The 18,418-nt window shown below is 45.6% G+C and overlaps 1 protein-coding gene across 1 annotated transcript; it reads left to right on the forward strand.

Moving 5' to 3' along the window:
* Positions 1–4,016: 4,016 nt before the first annotated feature.
* Positions 4,017–18,129, forward strand: NDUFB8 (NADH:ubiquinone oxidoreductase subunit B8). Its single transcript, XM_040437598.1, has 5 exons — positions 4,017–4,178; positions 6,335–6,461; positions 14,556–14,655; positions 15,532–15,687; positions 17,932–18,129. Exons 1-5 carry the CDS (start codon positions 4,061–4,063, stop codon positions 18,025–18,027), a joined length of 597 nt encoding a protein of 198 aa, XP_040293532.1. The 5' UTR covers positions 4,017–4,060; the 3' UTR covers positions 18,028–18,129.
* The last annotated feature ends 289 nt before the right edge of the window (positions 18,130–18,418 follow it).

The following is an 18,418-nucleotide window of genomic DNA, read 5'->3' on the forward strand; positions in this document are numbered from 1 at the left end:
TAGGCCTCTTTCACACTTGCGTTGTCCGGATCCGGCGTGTACTCCACTTGCCGGAATTACACGCCGGATCCGGAAAAACGCAAGTGTACTGAAAGCATTTGAAGACGGAACCGTCTTCCAAATGCGTTCAGTGTTACTATGGCACCCAGGACGCTATTAAAGTCCTGGTTGCCATAGTAGGAGCGGGGAGCGGGGGAGCAGTATACTTACAGTCCGTGCGGCTCCCGGGGTGCTCCAGAATGACGTCAGAGCGCCCCATGCGCATGGATGACGTGATCCATGTGATCACATGATCCATGCACTTGGGGCGCCCTGACGTCACTCTGAAGCGCCCGGGGAGCCGCACGGACGGTAAGTACACTGCTCCCCCGCTCCCCACTACACTTTACCATGGCTGCCAGGACTTTAGCGTCCCGGCAGCCATGGTAACCACTCTGAAAAAGCTAAATGTCGGATGCGGCAATGCGCCGAAACGACGTTTAGCTTAAGGCCGGATCCGGATCAATGCCTTTCAATGTGGCAAGTGTTCCGGATTTTTGGCCGGAGCAAAAAGCGCAGCATGCTGCAGTATTTTCTCCGGCCAAAAAACGTTCCGTTCCGGAACTGAAGACATCCTGATGCATCCTGAACGGATTTCTCTCCATTCAGAATGCATTAGGATAATCCTGATCAGGATTCTTCCGGCATAGAGCCCCGACGACGGAACTCTATGCCGGAAGACAAGAACGCAAGTGTGAAAGAGCCCTTAGATACAGATAATGCTAATGATATTTTCACACTAGCGGCAGGAAGTATCCGACAGGCTGTTCACCCTGTCGGATCCGCCCTGCCGCTTTTTGACGGTGCCGCTGGACGGATCCGTTATTGCAATGCATTTCTAGACGGATCCGCACCTGGATCCGTCTACAAATGCTGTCACTTGTCACACTGATCGGCGCATCCAGCAGGCACGCAGCTCCGACGACGGAGCTGCAGTGCGGATCCAGCGTTGCAAAACAACTGAAGGACGGATCCGCCCTTCCGGTCTGCGCATGCGCAGAACATGAAAAATGTGAAAAAGACTGACAGAGGGATCCGTCCATCCGCATGACAAGCGGATAGACGGATCCGTTATTGCAATGCATTTCTAGACGGATCCCCACCTGGATTCGTCTACAAATGCTGTCAGTTGTCACACTGATTGCCTGATCCGGCGGGCAGCTCCGACGATGGAACTGCCTGCCGGATCACACTAACGCTAGTGTGAAAGTACCATAAAAAGTCGAAAATCCAGGACTTTGAGTCAAGTGGCCGCTCGCTGTGCACTGCCGTGCTGCGCCATAGCTCCAACACCGTCCCCTTTATAGTCAATGGCGACAGAGCGGCAGTCCAGCGGCACGGCAAAATAGCGGCAGGGCGGATCCGACAGGGTGAACAGCCTGTTGGATCGATCCTGCCTCTAGTGTGAAAGTAGCCTTAGGCTCCATTCACACATCCGCAAATGGGTCCGCATTTGTTCTGCAATTTTGCGGAACGGGTGCGGACCCATTCATTTTCTATGGTGACGGAATTTGGAATTAGTGCAAATACGTCCTCCTTGATATACTGTAATAACAGAACATTTTTAGACTAGAAACAAAACCAAACATGAAAGAAATGTATGTAAAATAACATAACTTACACTGTGCAGCTGCAATGTGACAGGGAGGTCTTCTGCCCTGTGTGTGCAGAGCAGGGTGAGGGGAAGGGCAGGTTGTTCACGCCCAGAAATATTCATGAGGCAGAGCTCAGGCTTTGTTGGTACACGCCCCCTCACCTTGTACTGCAGCATGTAAACACAGCAATGACAGAACCATGAAAAGGTGCAAATATGGGTTTTAACTTGATGAAATCAAGCTTAACCAAATTATATGTATATCCTGATGGATTTTAAGTGTTTTTTTTTTTTTTTTTTTATTAACTCGGATAACCCCTTTAATAATTCATACATTTTCGGACGTGGCAATACCTAATATGTTTATTTTTATATGTAAAATTGGGAAAGGGGAGTGATTTGAACTTTTAATATTTTGGTATTTTTATTTAATAACTATTAGCCCCTTTTGGGGGCTAGAACATTTGATTTTTTGATCCTTTGTCCTATTCACACTAATAGAGATCTAGGGTGAATAGGGTTCTTATACATGGCAGGCCTGGTAAGCTTCAGAAACGTCCAGCCCTACGATTTCACTATTAGGGCTCCTCACAGATGCCGCGATTAGCGTTGATCACAACATCTTAGGGGTTAAATGACAGGGTTAGCCATTCCCCATCATTGCAGCCGGGTGTCTGCTGTATGATACAGCCGGCGCCTGCCGTGTATGGAGTGGGCTTACCGCAGCAGCATTCTCCGTACAATTGCGCGCGCATAATACCGTAAATGTATGGCATATGGATTGAGGAGTTATAGGGGTTTCATGATATTGATGACAAATTATCAGGACAGGTCACCATATCAGATTGGTGGGGGCGCGACTTCCAGTATCCCTGCCAATCAGCTGTCTAGATTGTAGCAAGGGCACAGGGTAATTACAGCTTTTCGCCCCATTCACTTGAAATGGAGATAGGATAGGCTATCAATATCATGAAATCTGACAACCCCTTTAAGGACTTAACAGAAAGGGATGACCTCAGGTCTTGTATGTTTTTTTTTATTAGTATAATACTAGAGAAATACTTACAGTATATGAGCAGTTGTATCACTTGTCATGTGACTTCTACTGCAACTGTGTCACCTGGGCAGAAAGTCATGGTCACCCATCCTCATACCTACCAACTTTTGAAAATCGCAAAGAGGAACAATATGTGCGGTGAGCATCACGGCAGTTTTTTTTTATACTAGGCCAGGCCTCAAACTCTGCCCATAGCATAATTACTGACTCGGTCAGAACTGCAGTAGCTGGGGATCGGATAGGTGAGTGTAAGTTCCTATATTCTTTTTTTTATTTACAGCATGTGGAGCCCCTGGGACAATTTTTTTCCTTGCACTTCAATATCCATTTAAATATTAGCTCATAAATCATCAGATTATAGATATTTTAAGGTACAAACAGCACCAAATAATGAAGTTCTGGTCTAATATACAGGTAGAAACCATACAGATAATTTAGTAAGGAGCTATTTAGTAAAAAATTTTAAGGCACATTTATGCATGAATTCCCCAGGTCAAAAAGAGGGACATTTAAAGGGGTTTTGCCGTCACAGAGAATGGGGGCATATCGCTAGGATATGCCCCCATTGTCTGACAGGTGCAGGTCCCACCTCTGGGACCTGAACCTACAATGAGAACAGAGCCAGAAAATGAACGGGGGGCGCACTGCGCATCTGCAGCCGCCCTCCATTCATTTCTATGGGGCCTCCAAAAAAAGCTGAGGGCCCCATAGAAATGATTGGGAGCAGGGGCCAAGCGTGCACAGTGTGCTCCCATTCACTTCTATGGGAGCAGCGCTTGGTGGTGGATGGACCCTGGGAAATCCGGGGTCCTCCAGCCACAGATCCCCCCGTTCCATTCTCGTTGTAGGTGCAGGTCTCGGAGGTGGGACCCACACCTATCAGACAATGGGGGCATATCCTAGCGATATGCCCCCACTGTATGTGATGGGAACACCCCTTTAAGGATCAAAAAGGGACAGAGGGACTTGGGTCAAAAAGAGGGACTGTCCCTCCAAAAGAGGGACACTTGGGAGGTCTGCATCCTGTCTGGGGACACCTGAATTGTATCACTTCGATAACTAAGTATATTTCAATATGACCTTCAGCGTAGGAATTTGTATAATTCTGCTCATTGTCACCCATATATCTGATTAAAGTATATATATATAAAAAAAAAAAAAAGACAGACTGAGAAATAATAATAATCCCCTTTAGAACAGAACAAGGATAAATGGTCCCGGGTCAATATCGAACGCTGTACAAAAAGCGATTTATTTCGTTTGGTCTTGAGCAGGCACCGTAGTTCAAAGTTAGTCTTTGCCATAGTTTGTCCTTCCGTGGATCCCGTACCGTCTGCGCCTGCGTGGTGGGTGCTGCAGGCTGTGTTATCATGGCGGCGCTCAGAGCCGGGTTACTGGCGGCGGTGACCCGCAGAGCTGCCCTGGCATCTCTTGCTGGACGGGCAGCCGGTGCCGGGCGGGTCCTGCAGTGTTCTAGTGTCCGGGCAGGTAGGTGACATGTAGTTACATCCAACGGTTGTGCTCTGGAGGGCGCGGGCAGGGGCGCAGCGAGTCACCTTCACCCAGGACGGGGCAGTGACAGCTGCAGTGCTATGTGCATGTGCATGTGCATGTGCTATGTGTGTGTATACACACATACATACATACACATACACATACATACATACACATACATACATACATACATACATACTCTCTGAGTAGATATGAAATACAGCTATACATAGGAGAGGGATTCAGAGACCGGCAGAAGCACCGGAGTGACTGTGGGTTATTCCCATCTTGGATATGCCACCAATGTCCTATAGGTGCTCACCTCTGGACCCCGCTCCTGTCTCCAGAACGGGACCCCAAAGTGAAGGGAGAAAAGTCGCACATGGCGCTACAGGAGTTCCGCAAGTCTATTTCTATTAGTCCTATAGAGGTGAATGGGAGTTGTCAGTGCTTTTGCGCCGCTAAGGGTACTTTCACACTAGCGTTATTCTTTTCCGGCGCTGAGTTCCGTCCCAGGGGCTCAATACCGGAAAAGAACTGATCAGTTTTATCCTAATGCATTCTGAATGGAGAGCAATCCGTTCAGTATGCATCAGTTCAGTCCCTCTTAAGTTTTTTGGCCGGAGAAAATACCGCAGCATGCTGCACTTTTCTCTCCTGCCAAAAATCCTGATCACTTGCCGGAATGCCAGATCCGGCTTTAATTTCCATTGAAATGTATTAGTGCCGGATCCGGCATTAAGTGTTGCGGCAAAACGGATCCGGTTTTCCGCTCTGCGCATGCGCAGACCTTAAAAATGCAAAAATACATACGGGATCCGGTTTTCCGGATGACACCGGAGAGATGGGTCCAGTATATGAATGCATTTGTCAGACGGATCCGCATCTGGATCCGTCTGACAAATGCCATCCGTTTGCGTCCGGATTGCCGGAATCCTCTGCCGCAAGTGTGAAAGTAGCCTAAGTTAAGAGGTAGTGTTGAGCGAACTTCTGTTTTAAGTTCGGCGTCTAAAGTTCGGCTTCCGGTTAGCGGAGAATCCCGATATGGATTCAGAATTCCGTTGTGGTCCGTGGTAGCGGAATCAATAATGGCCGATTATTGATTCCGCTACCACGGACTACAACGGAATTCGGAATCCATATCGGGATTCTCCGCTAACCGGAAGCCGAACTTTAGACGCCGAACTTAAAACAGAAGTTCGCTCAACACTATTCAGAGGCCAAGCTCTGGAGACAGGGGTGGGACCTGCACCTATCTGACAACCTCTCTATCACATCTACAGCAGTCTGTGATCATTATACATCAGCACTTAAGTTACTTGTCCAAAGGGTTTGGCCCATAAAGAACTATGGTTCAGTGATAAATGTATTATCATTGGGGGGTCCAAATGCTGGGCTCCCTACCAGTCCCAAGAACAGGGGTCCCCGAGTACCCTGCGCATTATTGATCACCACATCCTTCACTTAGGGAACTGTCAGAGATGGCAAGTTGTGTCCTTGGCAGTCCCATAGTGTTCACTGACGCTCTCCTGGCACAAAGTACTCGGCAACCCCTGCTCTCGGTATCACAGAGGGGTTCCAACAATCAGACCCCCCTCCCCCCCCCCCCCCCAGCAATCCTATTTATCTTCTATTCTGTGGATAGGTGGCAAATGTTCTTGTACCAACTCCTTACAGGAATTGTGCAAGAATAGGGGTTTGGCAAAGGAAAGATGAAGCCTCCCCCACTTCTCCTATTGCCGGTGATGCTCTGCTGGGTTCTGTCACTTGTATTGGCAAATGGAAAAATTCTTTGTGTTGTGAAATTGAAAAAGAAAGCCATGAGGTTGCTATGGTTTTTTTGTTATTGCAGCTCTGGGTTAGAATCTGACCAAGGCCAACATCTGCATGCAGTTTGGGTCTTCTGCCCTTGTCTTGGTGGGTTTCCTCGGTAAATAAAATAGTTTGTGCAGAACTTCGGAGAGGTGACCCTTAAAAGACGTTTTCTTAGATGCCATAAATGTGGTAACAGTTGTGGTCCGAGGGCTGAGACCACTTCCACTCCCTAGTATGAGGGTTGTCCGGACCCCCGTTCCTGGCAGAGACTGCCACACGTTAGTAAGAACTTGGAAGCAGCCACAAGCCAATCTACTCTTTTATGTGTTTTTCAGCTTCTGACCTTCCAAAGGATCTTTTGCCTGGACGTTATCCCAAGACTGAAGCAGAAAGGGCGGCTGCAGCCAAGAAATATAACATGTTATTAGAGGACTACAAACCTTACCCAGATGATGGAATGGGGTGAGGACACTGGTGTCATTTCTGGTCTTCTCTTCTACCTCTACTTCTCTCTCAGAAATCAAAGGCTGACCTTCAGACCAACACGCAGCCTCTTGTGGCAATTTCTGCAAAAAAAAAAAATGTTAACGTTGGGTGTTTTTTGCTGTGCGTTTTGGTGCAGAAAATGTGACCAAAATCTGTGGCAAAAATACTGTGTAAACACGAAAGGATGATTCCCATCTTAAAGGGTTTCTGTCACGGGAAAAACCGCTATGTAGATGACTGTTATGTGCGATGTGCTAATGTCAGCACTACATAACCGTATGCTTTATAACTCCCTGCCTGCCGCCGTTCTCTTAAAATAAAATGAAGACTTTTAAAATATGCTAATGAGCCTCTAGGTGCTATTAGGGCGTTGCTTCAGCACCTAGAGGCTCCGTCTTTTCACCCTTAGGCACGCCTAGGTCCACTTGATTGACGTCCTTCTTCTCCGCATCGTCCTCATAATCCCGCGCCGTCCCGTTTAGTATACGGCGCAGTGAGTGAAGGATGCTTGGTTGCTGCCAGCTTCCTCACTGCGCCTGCGCCGATTAAGTCACAGGCCTGCCGGGGAGGTAGTAGACCGAGCCTCTAGGTGCTGCAGCAACGCCCTCATAGCACCTAGAGGCTCATTAGCATATTATAAAAGTCTTTATTTTAAGAGAACGGCGGCAGGCAGGGAGTTATAAAGCATACGGTTATGTACTGCTGACATTAGCAAATCGCTACATAACGTTTTTTTCCATGACAGAAACCCTTTAAATCCTAGGGATATGCCATCACTTGATGGGGGAATAACCCTTTAACCACCTCAGCCCCCAGTGCTTAAACACCCTGAAAGACCAGGCCACTTTTTACACTTCTGACCTACACTACTTTCACCGTTTATTGCTCGGTCATGCAACTTACCACCCAAATGAATTTTACCTCCTTTTCTTCTCACTAATAGAGCTTTCATTTGGTGGTATTTCATTGCTGCTGACCTTTTTACTTTTTTTGTTATTAATCGAAATTTAACGATTTTTTTTGCAAAAAAATGACATTTTTCACTTTCAGTTGTAAAATTTTGCAAAAAAAACGACATCCATATATAAATTTTGCTCTAAATTTATTGTTCTACATGTCTTTGATGAAAAAAAAATGTTTGGGTAAAAAAAATAATGGTTTGGGTAAAAGTTATAGCGTTTACAAACTATGGTACAAAAATGTGAATTTCCGCTTTTTGAAGCAGCTCTGACTTTCTGAGCACCTGTCATGTTTCCTGAGGTTCTACAATGCCCAGACAGTACAAACACCCCACAAATGACCCCATTTCTGAAAGTAGACACCCTAAGGTATTCGCTGATGGGCATAGTGAGTTCATAGAACTTTTTATTTTTTGTTACAAGTTAGCCGAAAATGATGATTTTTATTTTTTTATTTTTTATTTTTCTTCCAAAGTCTCATATTCCACTAACTTGTGACAAAAAATAAAAACTTCCATGAACTCACTATGCCCATCAGCGAATACCTTGGGGTGTCTTCTTTCCAAAATGGGGTCACTTGTGGGGTAGTTATACTGCCCTGGCATTCTAGGGGCCCAAATGTGTGGTAAGGAGTTTGAAATCAAATTCTGTAATAAATGGCCGGTGAAATCCGAAAGGTGCTCTTTGGAATGTGGGCCCCTTTGCCCACCTAGGCTGCAAAAAAGTGTCACACATGTGGTATCTCCGTATTCAGGAGAAGTTGGGGAATGTGTTTTGGGGTGTCATTTTACATATACCCATGCTGGGTGAGATAAATATCTTGGTCAAATGCAAACTTTGTATAAAAAAAATGGGAAAAGTTGTCTTTTGCCAAGATATTTCTCTCACCCAGCATGGGTATATGTAAAATGACACCCCAAAACACATTGCCCAACTTCTTCTGAATACGGAGATACCACATGTGTGACACTTTTTTGCAGCCTAGGTGGGCAAAGGTGCCCAAATTCCTTTTAGGAGGGCATTTTTAGACATTTGGATACCAGACTTCTTCTCACGCTTTGGGGCCCCTAAAATGCCAGGGCAGTATAAATACCCCACATGTGACCCCATTTTGGAAAGAAGACACCCCAAGGTATTCAATGAGGGGCATGGCGAGTTCATAGAAAAAAAAAAATTTTGCCACAAGTTAGCGGAAATTGATTTTTTTTAATTTTTTTTTCTCACAAAGTCTCCCTTTCCGCTAACTTGGGACAAAAATTTCAATCTTTCATGGACTCAATATGCCCCTCAGCGAATACCTTGGGGTGTCTTCTTTCCAAAATGGTGTTATTTGTGGGGTGTTTGTACTGCCCTGGCATTTGAGGGTCTCCGCAATCATTACATGTATGCCCAGCATTAGGAGTTTCTGCTATTCTCCTTATATTGAGCATACGGGTAATGAGATTTTTTTTTTTCCGTTCAGCCTCTGGGCTGAAAGAAAAAAATGAACGGCACAGATTTCTTCATTCGCATCGATCAATGTGGATGAATAAATCATTGCCGGGATTTTTTTTTTTATATATATACAAAGTGTTTGCCAAAGTATATGAACACCGCCGCCACCTCCTCAGCTCATATGCCTCGGCAAACGTATCTTTTACTGCAGAGGAGAAATCTCGTCTTGCAGCGCCGCATACACCGACTTGCGTGTAATCTGACAGCAGCGCAATGCTTCTGTCCGAATGCACATCAGTGCTGCAGCTAGTCGATCGGTTGGTCCACCTGGAAGGTAAAAAAAACAAAACAAAAAAGAAAAAAACAGGCCGCAACGCAATACATTTAATAACTTTTGAACAGAACATATAAACTTTTTTTAACTTTTTTAACTGAACGTTAACTTTTTTACTTACCGGTATTTTTTTTTTTGTTTAGTTTTTTTTACCTTTATAGAACAAACCTCTCCTTCCCCATGGGACAATGTGCAAAGCGCAAATCGCCCAAAGATGTGGCGAAGTACGTTATGCACTTTATCCCAGGTGAAAGGAGAGGTTTGCAGCAGCTGTGAGTAAAAGGGCCCTAATAGCCCTGTGTGCCTGTCCTGTGAGATGCAATCCCTATGCTAAGTGTACCTGTGTGTGGTACTTCCGGAAACACTCTCCATAGCATAGGGCAGGGTGGTCAGGACAGAAATAGCGGGTGTCACGCCTTATTCCACTCCTGCTACAGACACGACATCTTTTTCGGGGTGACGGTTGGGTTGAGGTACCAGGAACGACACTGGGGAAATGTCGCTCGTGTAGACGGCTAACTACACTGGTGGATGGGGCCACGGAACCTCCTGGATAAAGGAGGTTCTCGATGATCTCTTCCTGGAATTTGAGGAAGGATCGTGTTCTCCCAGCCTTACTGTAGAGAACAAAACTATTATATGCAGCCAATTGAATTAAATATACAGACACCTTCTTATACCAGCGTCTGGTTCTGCGGGAAACTAAATACGGAGACAACATCTGGTCATTGAAGTCCACCCCTCCCATGAGCGCATTATAGTCGTGGACACAGAGGGGCTTTTCAATGACACGGGTTGCTCGCTCAATTTGTATTGTCGTGTCTGCGTGAATGGAGGAGAGCATGTAAACGTCACGCTTGTCTCTCCATTTCACCGCGAGCAGTTCTTCGTTACACAAGGCAGCCCTCTCCCCCCTTGCAAGACGGGTGGTTACAAGCCGTTGGGGGAAGCCCACGCGACTAGTTCGCGCGGTGCCACAGGCGCAAATCCGTTCTAGAAATAAATGCCTAAAGAGGGCCACACTTGTGTAGAAATTGTCCACATAAAGATGGTACCCCTTGCCGAATAAGGGTGACACCAAGTCCCAGACTGTCTTCCCACTGCTCCCCAGGTAGTCAGGGCAACCGACCGGCTCCAGGGTCTGATCTTTTCCCTCATAGATCCGAAATTTGTGGGTATAGCCTGTGGCCCTTTCACAGAGCTTATACAATTTGACCCCATACCGAGCACGCTTGCTTGGGATGTATTGTTTGAAGCCAAGGCGCCCGGTAAAATGTATTAGGGACTCGTCTACGCAGATGTTTTGCTCGGGGGTATACAAATCTGCAAATTTCTGGTTGAAGTGGTCTATGAGGGGCCGAATTTTGTGGAGCCGGTCAAAAGCTGGGTGGCCTCTGGGACGGGAGGTGGTGTTGTCGCTAAAATGCAGGAAACGGAGGATGGCCTCAAATCGTGCTCTGGACATAGCAGCAGAGAACATGGGCATGTGATGAATCGGGTTTGTGGACCAATATGACCGCAATTCATGCTTTTTAGTTAGACCCATGTTGAGGAGAAGACCCAAAAAAAATTTAATTTCGGAAACTTGGACTGGTTTCCACCGGAAAGGCTGGGCATAAAAGCTTCCCGGGTTGGCGGATATAAATTGTGTGGCATACCGGTTTGTCTCTGCCACGACTAAGTCCAAGAGCTCCGCAGTCAAGAACAGCTCAAAAAATCCCAGGGCCAAACCGATTTGAGCTGTCTCAACCCGAACTCCAGACTGGGCGGTGAAAGGGGGAACTAATGGTGCGGCTGAAGTTGGTGACTGCCAATCAGGGTTTGCCAGCACCTCAGGGATTCTAGGGGCTCTACGGGCCTGTCTGTGCGGTGGCTGCGACGGGGTAACTACTGCACGTGCCACCATACCAGCTTCAACTGCCCGTCTGGTGCTCGCCACGTCACCATGTTGTACGGCAGTGCTGGTACTAGGTCCAGGGAGGGCTGCGCTGCTGGTGTATGCCTCACCACGTGATCCGGCAGCGACAGCCCCACTCTGCTGCTCTTGAAGCGGATCCTGCATAACCTGTGGTCTAGCGACACGGGGCCGGGTACGCCTGGTGCTGCCAGGGACCTCCACCTCCTCGTCCAAACTTTGGGTCAGAGAGCCACTGCTTTCTACAGGTTCATATTCAGACCCGCTAGATTCGTCAGATGAGGGTTCCCATTCCTCATCCGACTGGGTCAGAATCCTGTAGGCCTCTTCAGAAGAATACCCCCTGTTTGACATTTTGGACTACTAAATTTAGGGGTATTCCCTGAGACTACCCAAGAAAAAAAGCAAGCCTGTCTTACAAAGGGGAGGCTAGCGAAGTACCGGAGGCCGCTGCGGTTGATAAAAAATATCAAAACTGATTTTTTTATCGCCGCAGTGCGTGTAAAATGAATGTGCAGTGATCAAAAAAATATATATTTTTTGTCACTGCGGTGGGGCGGGTGTGGGCGACCGATCAGGCCTGATCGGGCAAACACTGCGTTTTGGGTGGAGGGCGAGCTAACGTGACACTAATACAATTATAGATCTGACAGTGATCAGTTTTGATCACTTACAGATACTATAAAAGTACAAATGCTGATTAGCGATACGCTAATCAGCAAATAAGTGACTGCGGTGGGCTGGGCGCTAACTCACGCTAAACTACCTAACCAAGGGGCCTAAACTATCCCTAAAACCTAACAGCCAATACCAGTGAAAAAAAAAAAGTGACAGTTTACACTGATCACTTTTTTTCCTTTCACTAGTGATTGACAGGGGCGATCAAAGGGGTGATCAAAGGGTTAATTGGGGTGCAGGGGGGTGATCTGGGGCTACAGTGAAGTGTTTGGTGCTACTCACAGTTCAGTCTGCTCCTCTGCTGGATCCAACCGACGAAAAGGACCAGCAGAGGAGCAGAGAAGCCATATAACAGATCATATTTACTAATATGATCTGTTATATGGCTTGTGATTGGATTTTTTGAAAATCGACAGCCTGCCAGCCAATGATCGTTGCTGGCAGGCTGGTGACGAACTTGTTCTTTAACTTTTGCCGGCCCGCGATGCGCATGCGCGGGCCGGCTTTGAGCGAAATCTCGCGTCTCGCGAGATGACGCGTATATGCGTGACTGTGCGCAGCGCTGCCACCTCCGGAACGCGAATCTGCGTTAGGCGGTCCGGAGGTGGTTAAAGTGTATGTGGCTGTCAGCAATACTTCTATGCTTTTAAATACGCTAACATAAAATGAAATAAGAACGCTGCGATGTGGCCGTCAATGGAAAACAGTAGTGTTCAGTGATGAAAGCAGGTTCTGCCTTGGTACCAGTTATGGCTGCATCAGATTTTGCAGGAGGGCAAGAGAGCGCCTATTGCCATCATGAATAGTGTGGAGACGCACAGAACTAGCACCAACTGTCTGTTTGGGGTGCCTTTAGATACCATGGCCGTTCCCATTTGTGGACGGAACATTGACCAGCGACCAGCCTTGAGTATGTCCAGGACATGGGGGAACGAGCTCTACTGCCTTTTTTGACTCTGGAGACCTGGTGTTCCAATAAAATAATGCCCGCTACTCAATGTGCTCTTTAGGGCATCCAGCAGCTCCCCTGGCCAGCTCGATCACCAGATTTCTTTCCCATCAAGTGTCTGGGACTAGATGGAGCGACGGATCTCCAATACACAACAGCCAACAACCACCTTAAAGGGAATCTGTCACCTGCTTTAACCATTTTTAAGCTGGCACCATCGCTATGTTGACTAAAGTACCTTATTTCCAGCAGTCTTCTTTTTACTTGATTTCGTTTTGTAGTTTTGATATAAAAGCGCTTTTTATGTTATGCTAATTGGGGTCCAAGGAGCCCAGAGGGGCGTTTTTTCCCCTCTCCGGAGCCCAGTGACGCCCCCCTGCAGTGCCCAGCCCGCCTTAATTTGAATTCCAAGAACGCCTCCTGATCATCAAATAACCTCCCACAGCCCGGCAAATGGTTCCGCCCCTCCCCTCGTCATAGTCTACCTTATAGAAATGCCCCGTCCTTCTTCCTGTCTGCGGCCAGAAAACTTGCGCAGGCTCAGTACTGCCAGCGGCCTGCGCGATCATCAACGTCCTGAGGGCAACAGCGCTCAGGTCACATCACTGGGCTCGGCACATGCCCAGTGAGACTTTTGAGGCTGTTGCCCTCAGGAGGTTGATGATCGCGCAGGCCGCTGGCAGTACTGAGCCTGCGCAAGTTTTCTGGCCGCAGACAGGAAGAAGGACGGGGCATTTCTATAAGGTAGACTATGACGAGGGGAGGGGGCGGAACCATTTGCCGGGCTGTGGGAGGTAATTTGATGATCAGGAGGCATTCTTGGAATTCAAATTAAGGCGGGCTGGGCACTGCAGGGGGGCGTCACTGGGCTCCGGAGAGGGGAAAAAACGCCCCTCTGGGCTCCTTGGACCCCAATTAGCATAACATAAAAAGCGCTTTTATATCAAAACTACAAAACGAAATCAAGTAAAAAGAAGACTGCTGGAAATAAGGTACTTTAGTCAACATAGCGATGGTGCCAGCTTAAAAATGGTTAAAGCAGGTGACAGATTCCCTTTAACTGAAGAACAGGACCAAGTTGAGAGAGCTTGGAATAGCATACGACAGCATCTGTATGACCGTTACCATGCTAGAGTGGTAGCCTGTATGCCAGCATGGAGGGATGCCACCTACTATTGATATTACCCTGCTTTAACATTAGCCCTGCTGCAGAACCCAAAATAAAGGGTGCACCAGCTTGGTTGTGAGACGATTGACCAAGCACCACTAGCAGTTTATACTTTGTCAGTCTCAGCTCAATCACATTTAAGGCTCCCTGAGTTTTCGTAAAAGTTTTTATATGTCATGGAGGCATATGATATTTCATGGAGGCATATAAAAAGTTTTTATCGGTGGGGGTCTGAGTGCTCACTAATCGCTAGAATGAGGAATGAGTAGCCCGCACATATCACACTCTCCCTTCTCACTGTAAAGGATGGAATCTGGACAGGCCCATCGATTTTTAATCCGTCTCGCTTCTCTCCTGTAGAGAGGAAAGAGGGTGTTATGCAGGCGCTTCTCTCTTCAGGGAAAAAAGCCATAAAAACTGAATATAGTATGAAAACAATGCGAGTGGTTTGTATGTCATTTTTTTAGTAGTGGAAAAAAGCCAATGCAAAATCATGTGTTTAGGAGCCTTAGAAAGGTATTGATTATTTGCAAGGGTTAAATCCCCATTTCACTATTGCAGTTCCTAAATTATAATCCTTCAGTTGGTAAATCATGTATCGGTCATCAGTTACTTATGATGTTCTTTTTATAGGTATGGTGATTATCCAATGCTGCCTGACAAATCGCAGGAAGAACGAGACCCCTGGTACAAATGGGACTATGCTGTCTCTAGGAGAAATTGGGGAGAGGTGGTAAGTGTCTAGTTCAGGGAGGAATATCAGTGGCAAGAAGTCCGTTACAATGCGGCTCTAACCACACCTAATGGCTCCAATCATGGAAATTCAATCAACACCTTACCTCCATGACTGAATCACGAGTCACCAGTATTTCATGTGGGAGCATTCTCGTACAAGCCATTCTAATTGAGAAAGCCCGTCGGACGACTAGCGAAAAGAAAAAATGCACAAATCCAGTTGTTCTCACTTATTACTACTGATATACCATTACATGGATACAGAAGAACCTTCATAGACCTATTGCAATTAGGGGAGCAATATGCAGTATCGCTAACACGGACAACATTGCACTTTGGGGGAGCAAGGCGACTTCCTGTGCTTGTGCCACACATGGTAATTTCTGCGTCCCCACTGAAACACATTCAGGGGTACTTGTCATGTATACATACTTCTGACATAGATCAGTGGGGTTCCAGGTGCTGGGACCCCTGCTTAACATTATAACAAGGGGACAGAAGTGCTTAGCTGAGAGCTGTGGCCCTTTGGCTCTGCCTTGGTGTGCTCACGCTGGTTTGCATTGAAACGTATCAGTCATTAGTCTGCCCACTATAAGAGCAGCAATTATGGAGACAAGTCTGCTCTGATATTAGCCCAAAGAGTCCAAAAATATTGTGAATGGCTGTTCTGTATCTGTTAGTATACATGATGGTCATCAGTCCACTTAGTGGGGGGGTTAGTCCGCTGTACTCTAATAGCTGTTATTATATATATATAATTTTTTATTGTTTTGTAACATGTGGGCTAATAGTGCAGTGGACCTGTCTCCCATAATGTGCAGTCATCCTTTTTTATTGTTTCAGTAGTTTATGCACTTATTTGTTTTTCTTTTAGATGCACTGGGACTTTGATAAGTTCATCCGTGTCCGGGTTGATACGTCTCCCACCCCTGCACCTTTCAGTTCTATGTGTAAAGTTTTGGCTGTATTCCTGGGCACAATGTTTGTCTTGTTCTACATTGGACAAGTGTTTCCATCATATTCCCCTGTTGTAAGTATTTTATAATTAACAAAACTACGTACAATGAACATAATTTAGAATTTACACTCTTGGTGTGCAAATATAAAAAAAACTATAACTTGAACCAGCCAGCGAACTCTAATATTTAGAAGCGTTGACCCCTTTCCCAGCTTCACGATGGTGCGCAACAGGAAGCTCCATATCCGCAACAGATCAAGGTAGTCACAAACACATTAAAAGTTCTTCTCCAGCACACATCTCCATAAAATAACAATTTATTCAATGATTATTAGTAACATAGCAAATGCAAAAAGTCCTAACAGATGCTTATGCGTTTCGGACAGTGCAGCCTGTACTTAGTTAAAGCTATGACTAATGACTGGCTGCAGTGTCCAAATCATGTAAGCGTCTGTTGGGACTTGTAGGGCTGTGGTAAGGGAGACTGCATACAAGTGCTGCTGCTCATCAGCCACATCCCCACCTCCTCTTTGTACTTTGTGTCTCCTCATGAACTTCATTCCCTGGAGATCCAGCTGAAGATCTTATCAGCTGTATTCAGGATCATAATTCCTGACATGTAGAGCAGAGAGGAGGATGAGGCGGCTCTTTAGCTCAGTGTTGTGAAGGAACTTGTCCTCCTGTGTGATTAGGACAGGTTTTGTGTGTATTTTTTGGACGGCAGCCATTTTATTTCCCCTGATTGCTCCACAGACAAAACAAGCTTTTATGACTAATATATTGGGAATTTATTTATAATTAGGGATGAGTGTATCGACTTCGGATGAAACATCCGAAGTTGATTTCCATAAAACCTTGTTTGAATACTGTACGGAGCGACGTACAGTATTAGAATGTATTGGCTCAGATGAGTCGAAGTTATTACTTCGCGAGGTCTTGCGAGACTTCGGGTAATAACTTAAAAAATGTATTTCTACTGTTAAAAACCTTTTCCCGAACTTGGGTTCGGTTCCAAGTTGTCGATTCGCTCATCTCTCTTTATAATAAAGTTTGTGTTTTCATTTTCTTAATTTCCCGGTGAACCCCCTAAAAACAAGTTTTGCTTACTGTATTTTTTGGTTTTATAATACTCACCTGATTATAAGATGCATCTAGGTTTTAGAGGAGGAAAATCAGAAAAAAATATATTTTTCAACTGGACTCATATCGGGCATAAAAAAAATAATCTTACCTCTCCAGCCTCAGACAGCGTGCTCTTCCTGCACTCATCGCTCCCTGGTCTTCTTTTGGACCCCGCACTGCACTGTGATCTGATGGCGCACACCGTCCGGTCATAGTGCATGCCTACGTGCACCATGTCCTGACTCCGTATGCAGTCAGGACAGTGCAGCTTGGTGCCTGGAAAAAGACCAGGGAGCAGTGAGTACAGTCACCACTCCCCACGCCTCCTGCATACTAATGAGCTATTGAACTATTGGAGAGAAAAGTGCGTCTTATAAAGTGAAAAATACGGTAATTATAAATTTTTTAAATTTGGCTGGTATTACAACTTTTTTCATTGGTCTGTTTCATAGTGACAGGTTCCCTGCAATAAGTTTACACGTTGACTCTCATATTATTGGTTGATGTCAATTTATCTCCTATCTGCTTTAAGGTGGCTTCCTGCACCCATAACTTCCTCCTACTCCTCATTGGTTCACAAGGGCAATGTTAAAAAGGTGTATTGTACCCTGTGGTTTAGTTTTTTTTCAAGGTGTATTCGCTGTGTAAAGGGCATGTCCAGGTCTGTGACCACAGAAATCTATGCTTTTCTTTCATTTATGATTTAAAGATACAACAGGTAAAGGGTAGCACAACTCCAAAATTCCTGAGTAATGGGTGCCAGTGTATATGACCTTGATCCAGGGTCCAATAATAACCAAAAGAAACTGCACGGCACTCCAAGAAGTAAAGGGGGAAAAAGTGGATTTTATTCACCCATGTGACTGCGACATTTCAGTCCTCTCTGAGTGAATAAAATCAATTTTTTTCACTTTACTTCTTGGAGTGCTGTGCTGTTTCTTTAGATTTTAAAGATACTGTATATTACCATTTTCTAAATACAGTGACACCTCTCTAAATGTCCACTTCATTGTTTTATCCAGATCAGATTTCCTGTGACAGATTTTCGGTTCCACCATATATTTATACTGGCTTTCTTTGAGAAGCTCCCCCTTCTCCCGTCAATGAAATTTTGGATGGCCATCACAAACACTTTTCTCAGTCTATACTGCTGCCTATGTATCCGTTACTTTATGTTGTCTGTTTCCCTTCTAGGCTCCCAAGCAATATCCTTACAACAACCTGTACTTGGAATACGGTGGAGATCCTGATAAGAAACCTCCAGAAGAGAAAAACTTCACATTCAAATAGAGTAAAATACATGGCTGACTGCTGCGCTACCACTGTCCTTTTTGGAATAAAGTGGCATCCTAAAAACATATTTATTTAACCTATTTGTATTTTTGTATTTTTTTAAATTTAGGATTATATATTCAAAGAGTTATATTAAATGACTGCTGCAGCCTATCCCTAGTCTCAGCAGTATACGGTGCAGGACCAGTAAACCAATGATAGGTTACGGCAGTCATGGGCCGTACACATCAATGTTACCACTGCAGTCTTGTATACATAGAATGGGAGAAGGACAGGTGATCATAGGATTATTTTTTCTTATGCAATGTACTGGCAGAGGGCAAAGTTTAATATAACTTGGACAACCCCTTTTAGTTATACTTCGCACATTACTATTTTTTTTTTTTTT

Source organism: Bufo bufo, chromosome 6 (assembly GCF_905171765.1).
Source record: "Bufo bufo chromosome 6, aBufBuf1.1, whole genome shotgun sequence".
In the NCBI taxonomy this organism is placed as follows: Eukaryota; Metazoa; Chordata; class Amphibia; order Anura; family Bufonidae; genus Bufo; species Bufo bufo.

What these genes read in the sequence shown, in the direction of transcription:
- NDUFB8 (XM_040437598.1), top strand. Translation starts at nt 4,061, where the DNA reads ATGGCGGCGCTCAGAGCCGGGTTACTGGCGGCGGTGACCCGCAGAGCT. An exon ending in TACCCAGATGATGGAATGGG is followed by an intron (nt 6,462 to 14,555) that starts GTGAGGACACTG and finishes TTCTTTTTATAG; the next exon opens with GTATGGTGATTATCCAATGC. An exon ending in TTCCATCATATTCCCCTGTT is followed by an intron (nt 15,688 to 17,931) that starts GTAAGTATTTTA and finishes TTTCCCTTCTAG; the next exon opens with GCTCCCAAGCAATATCCTTA.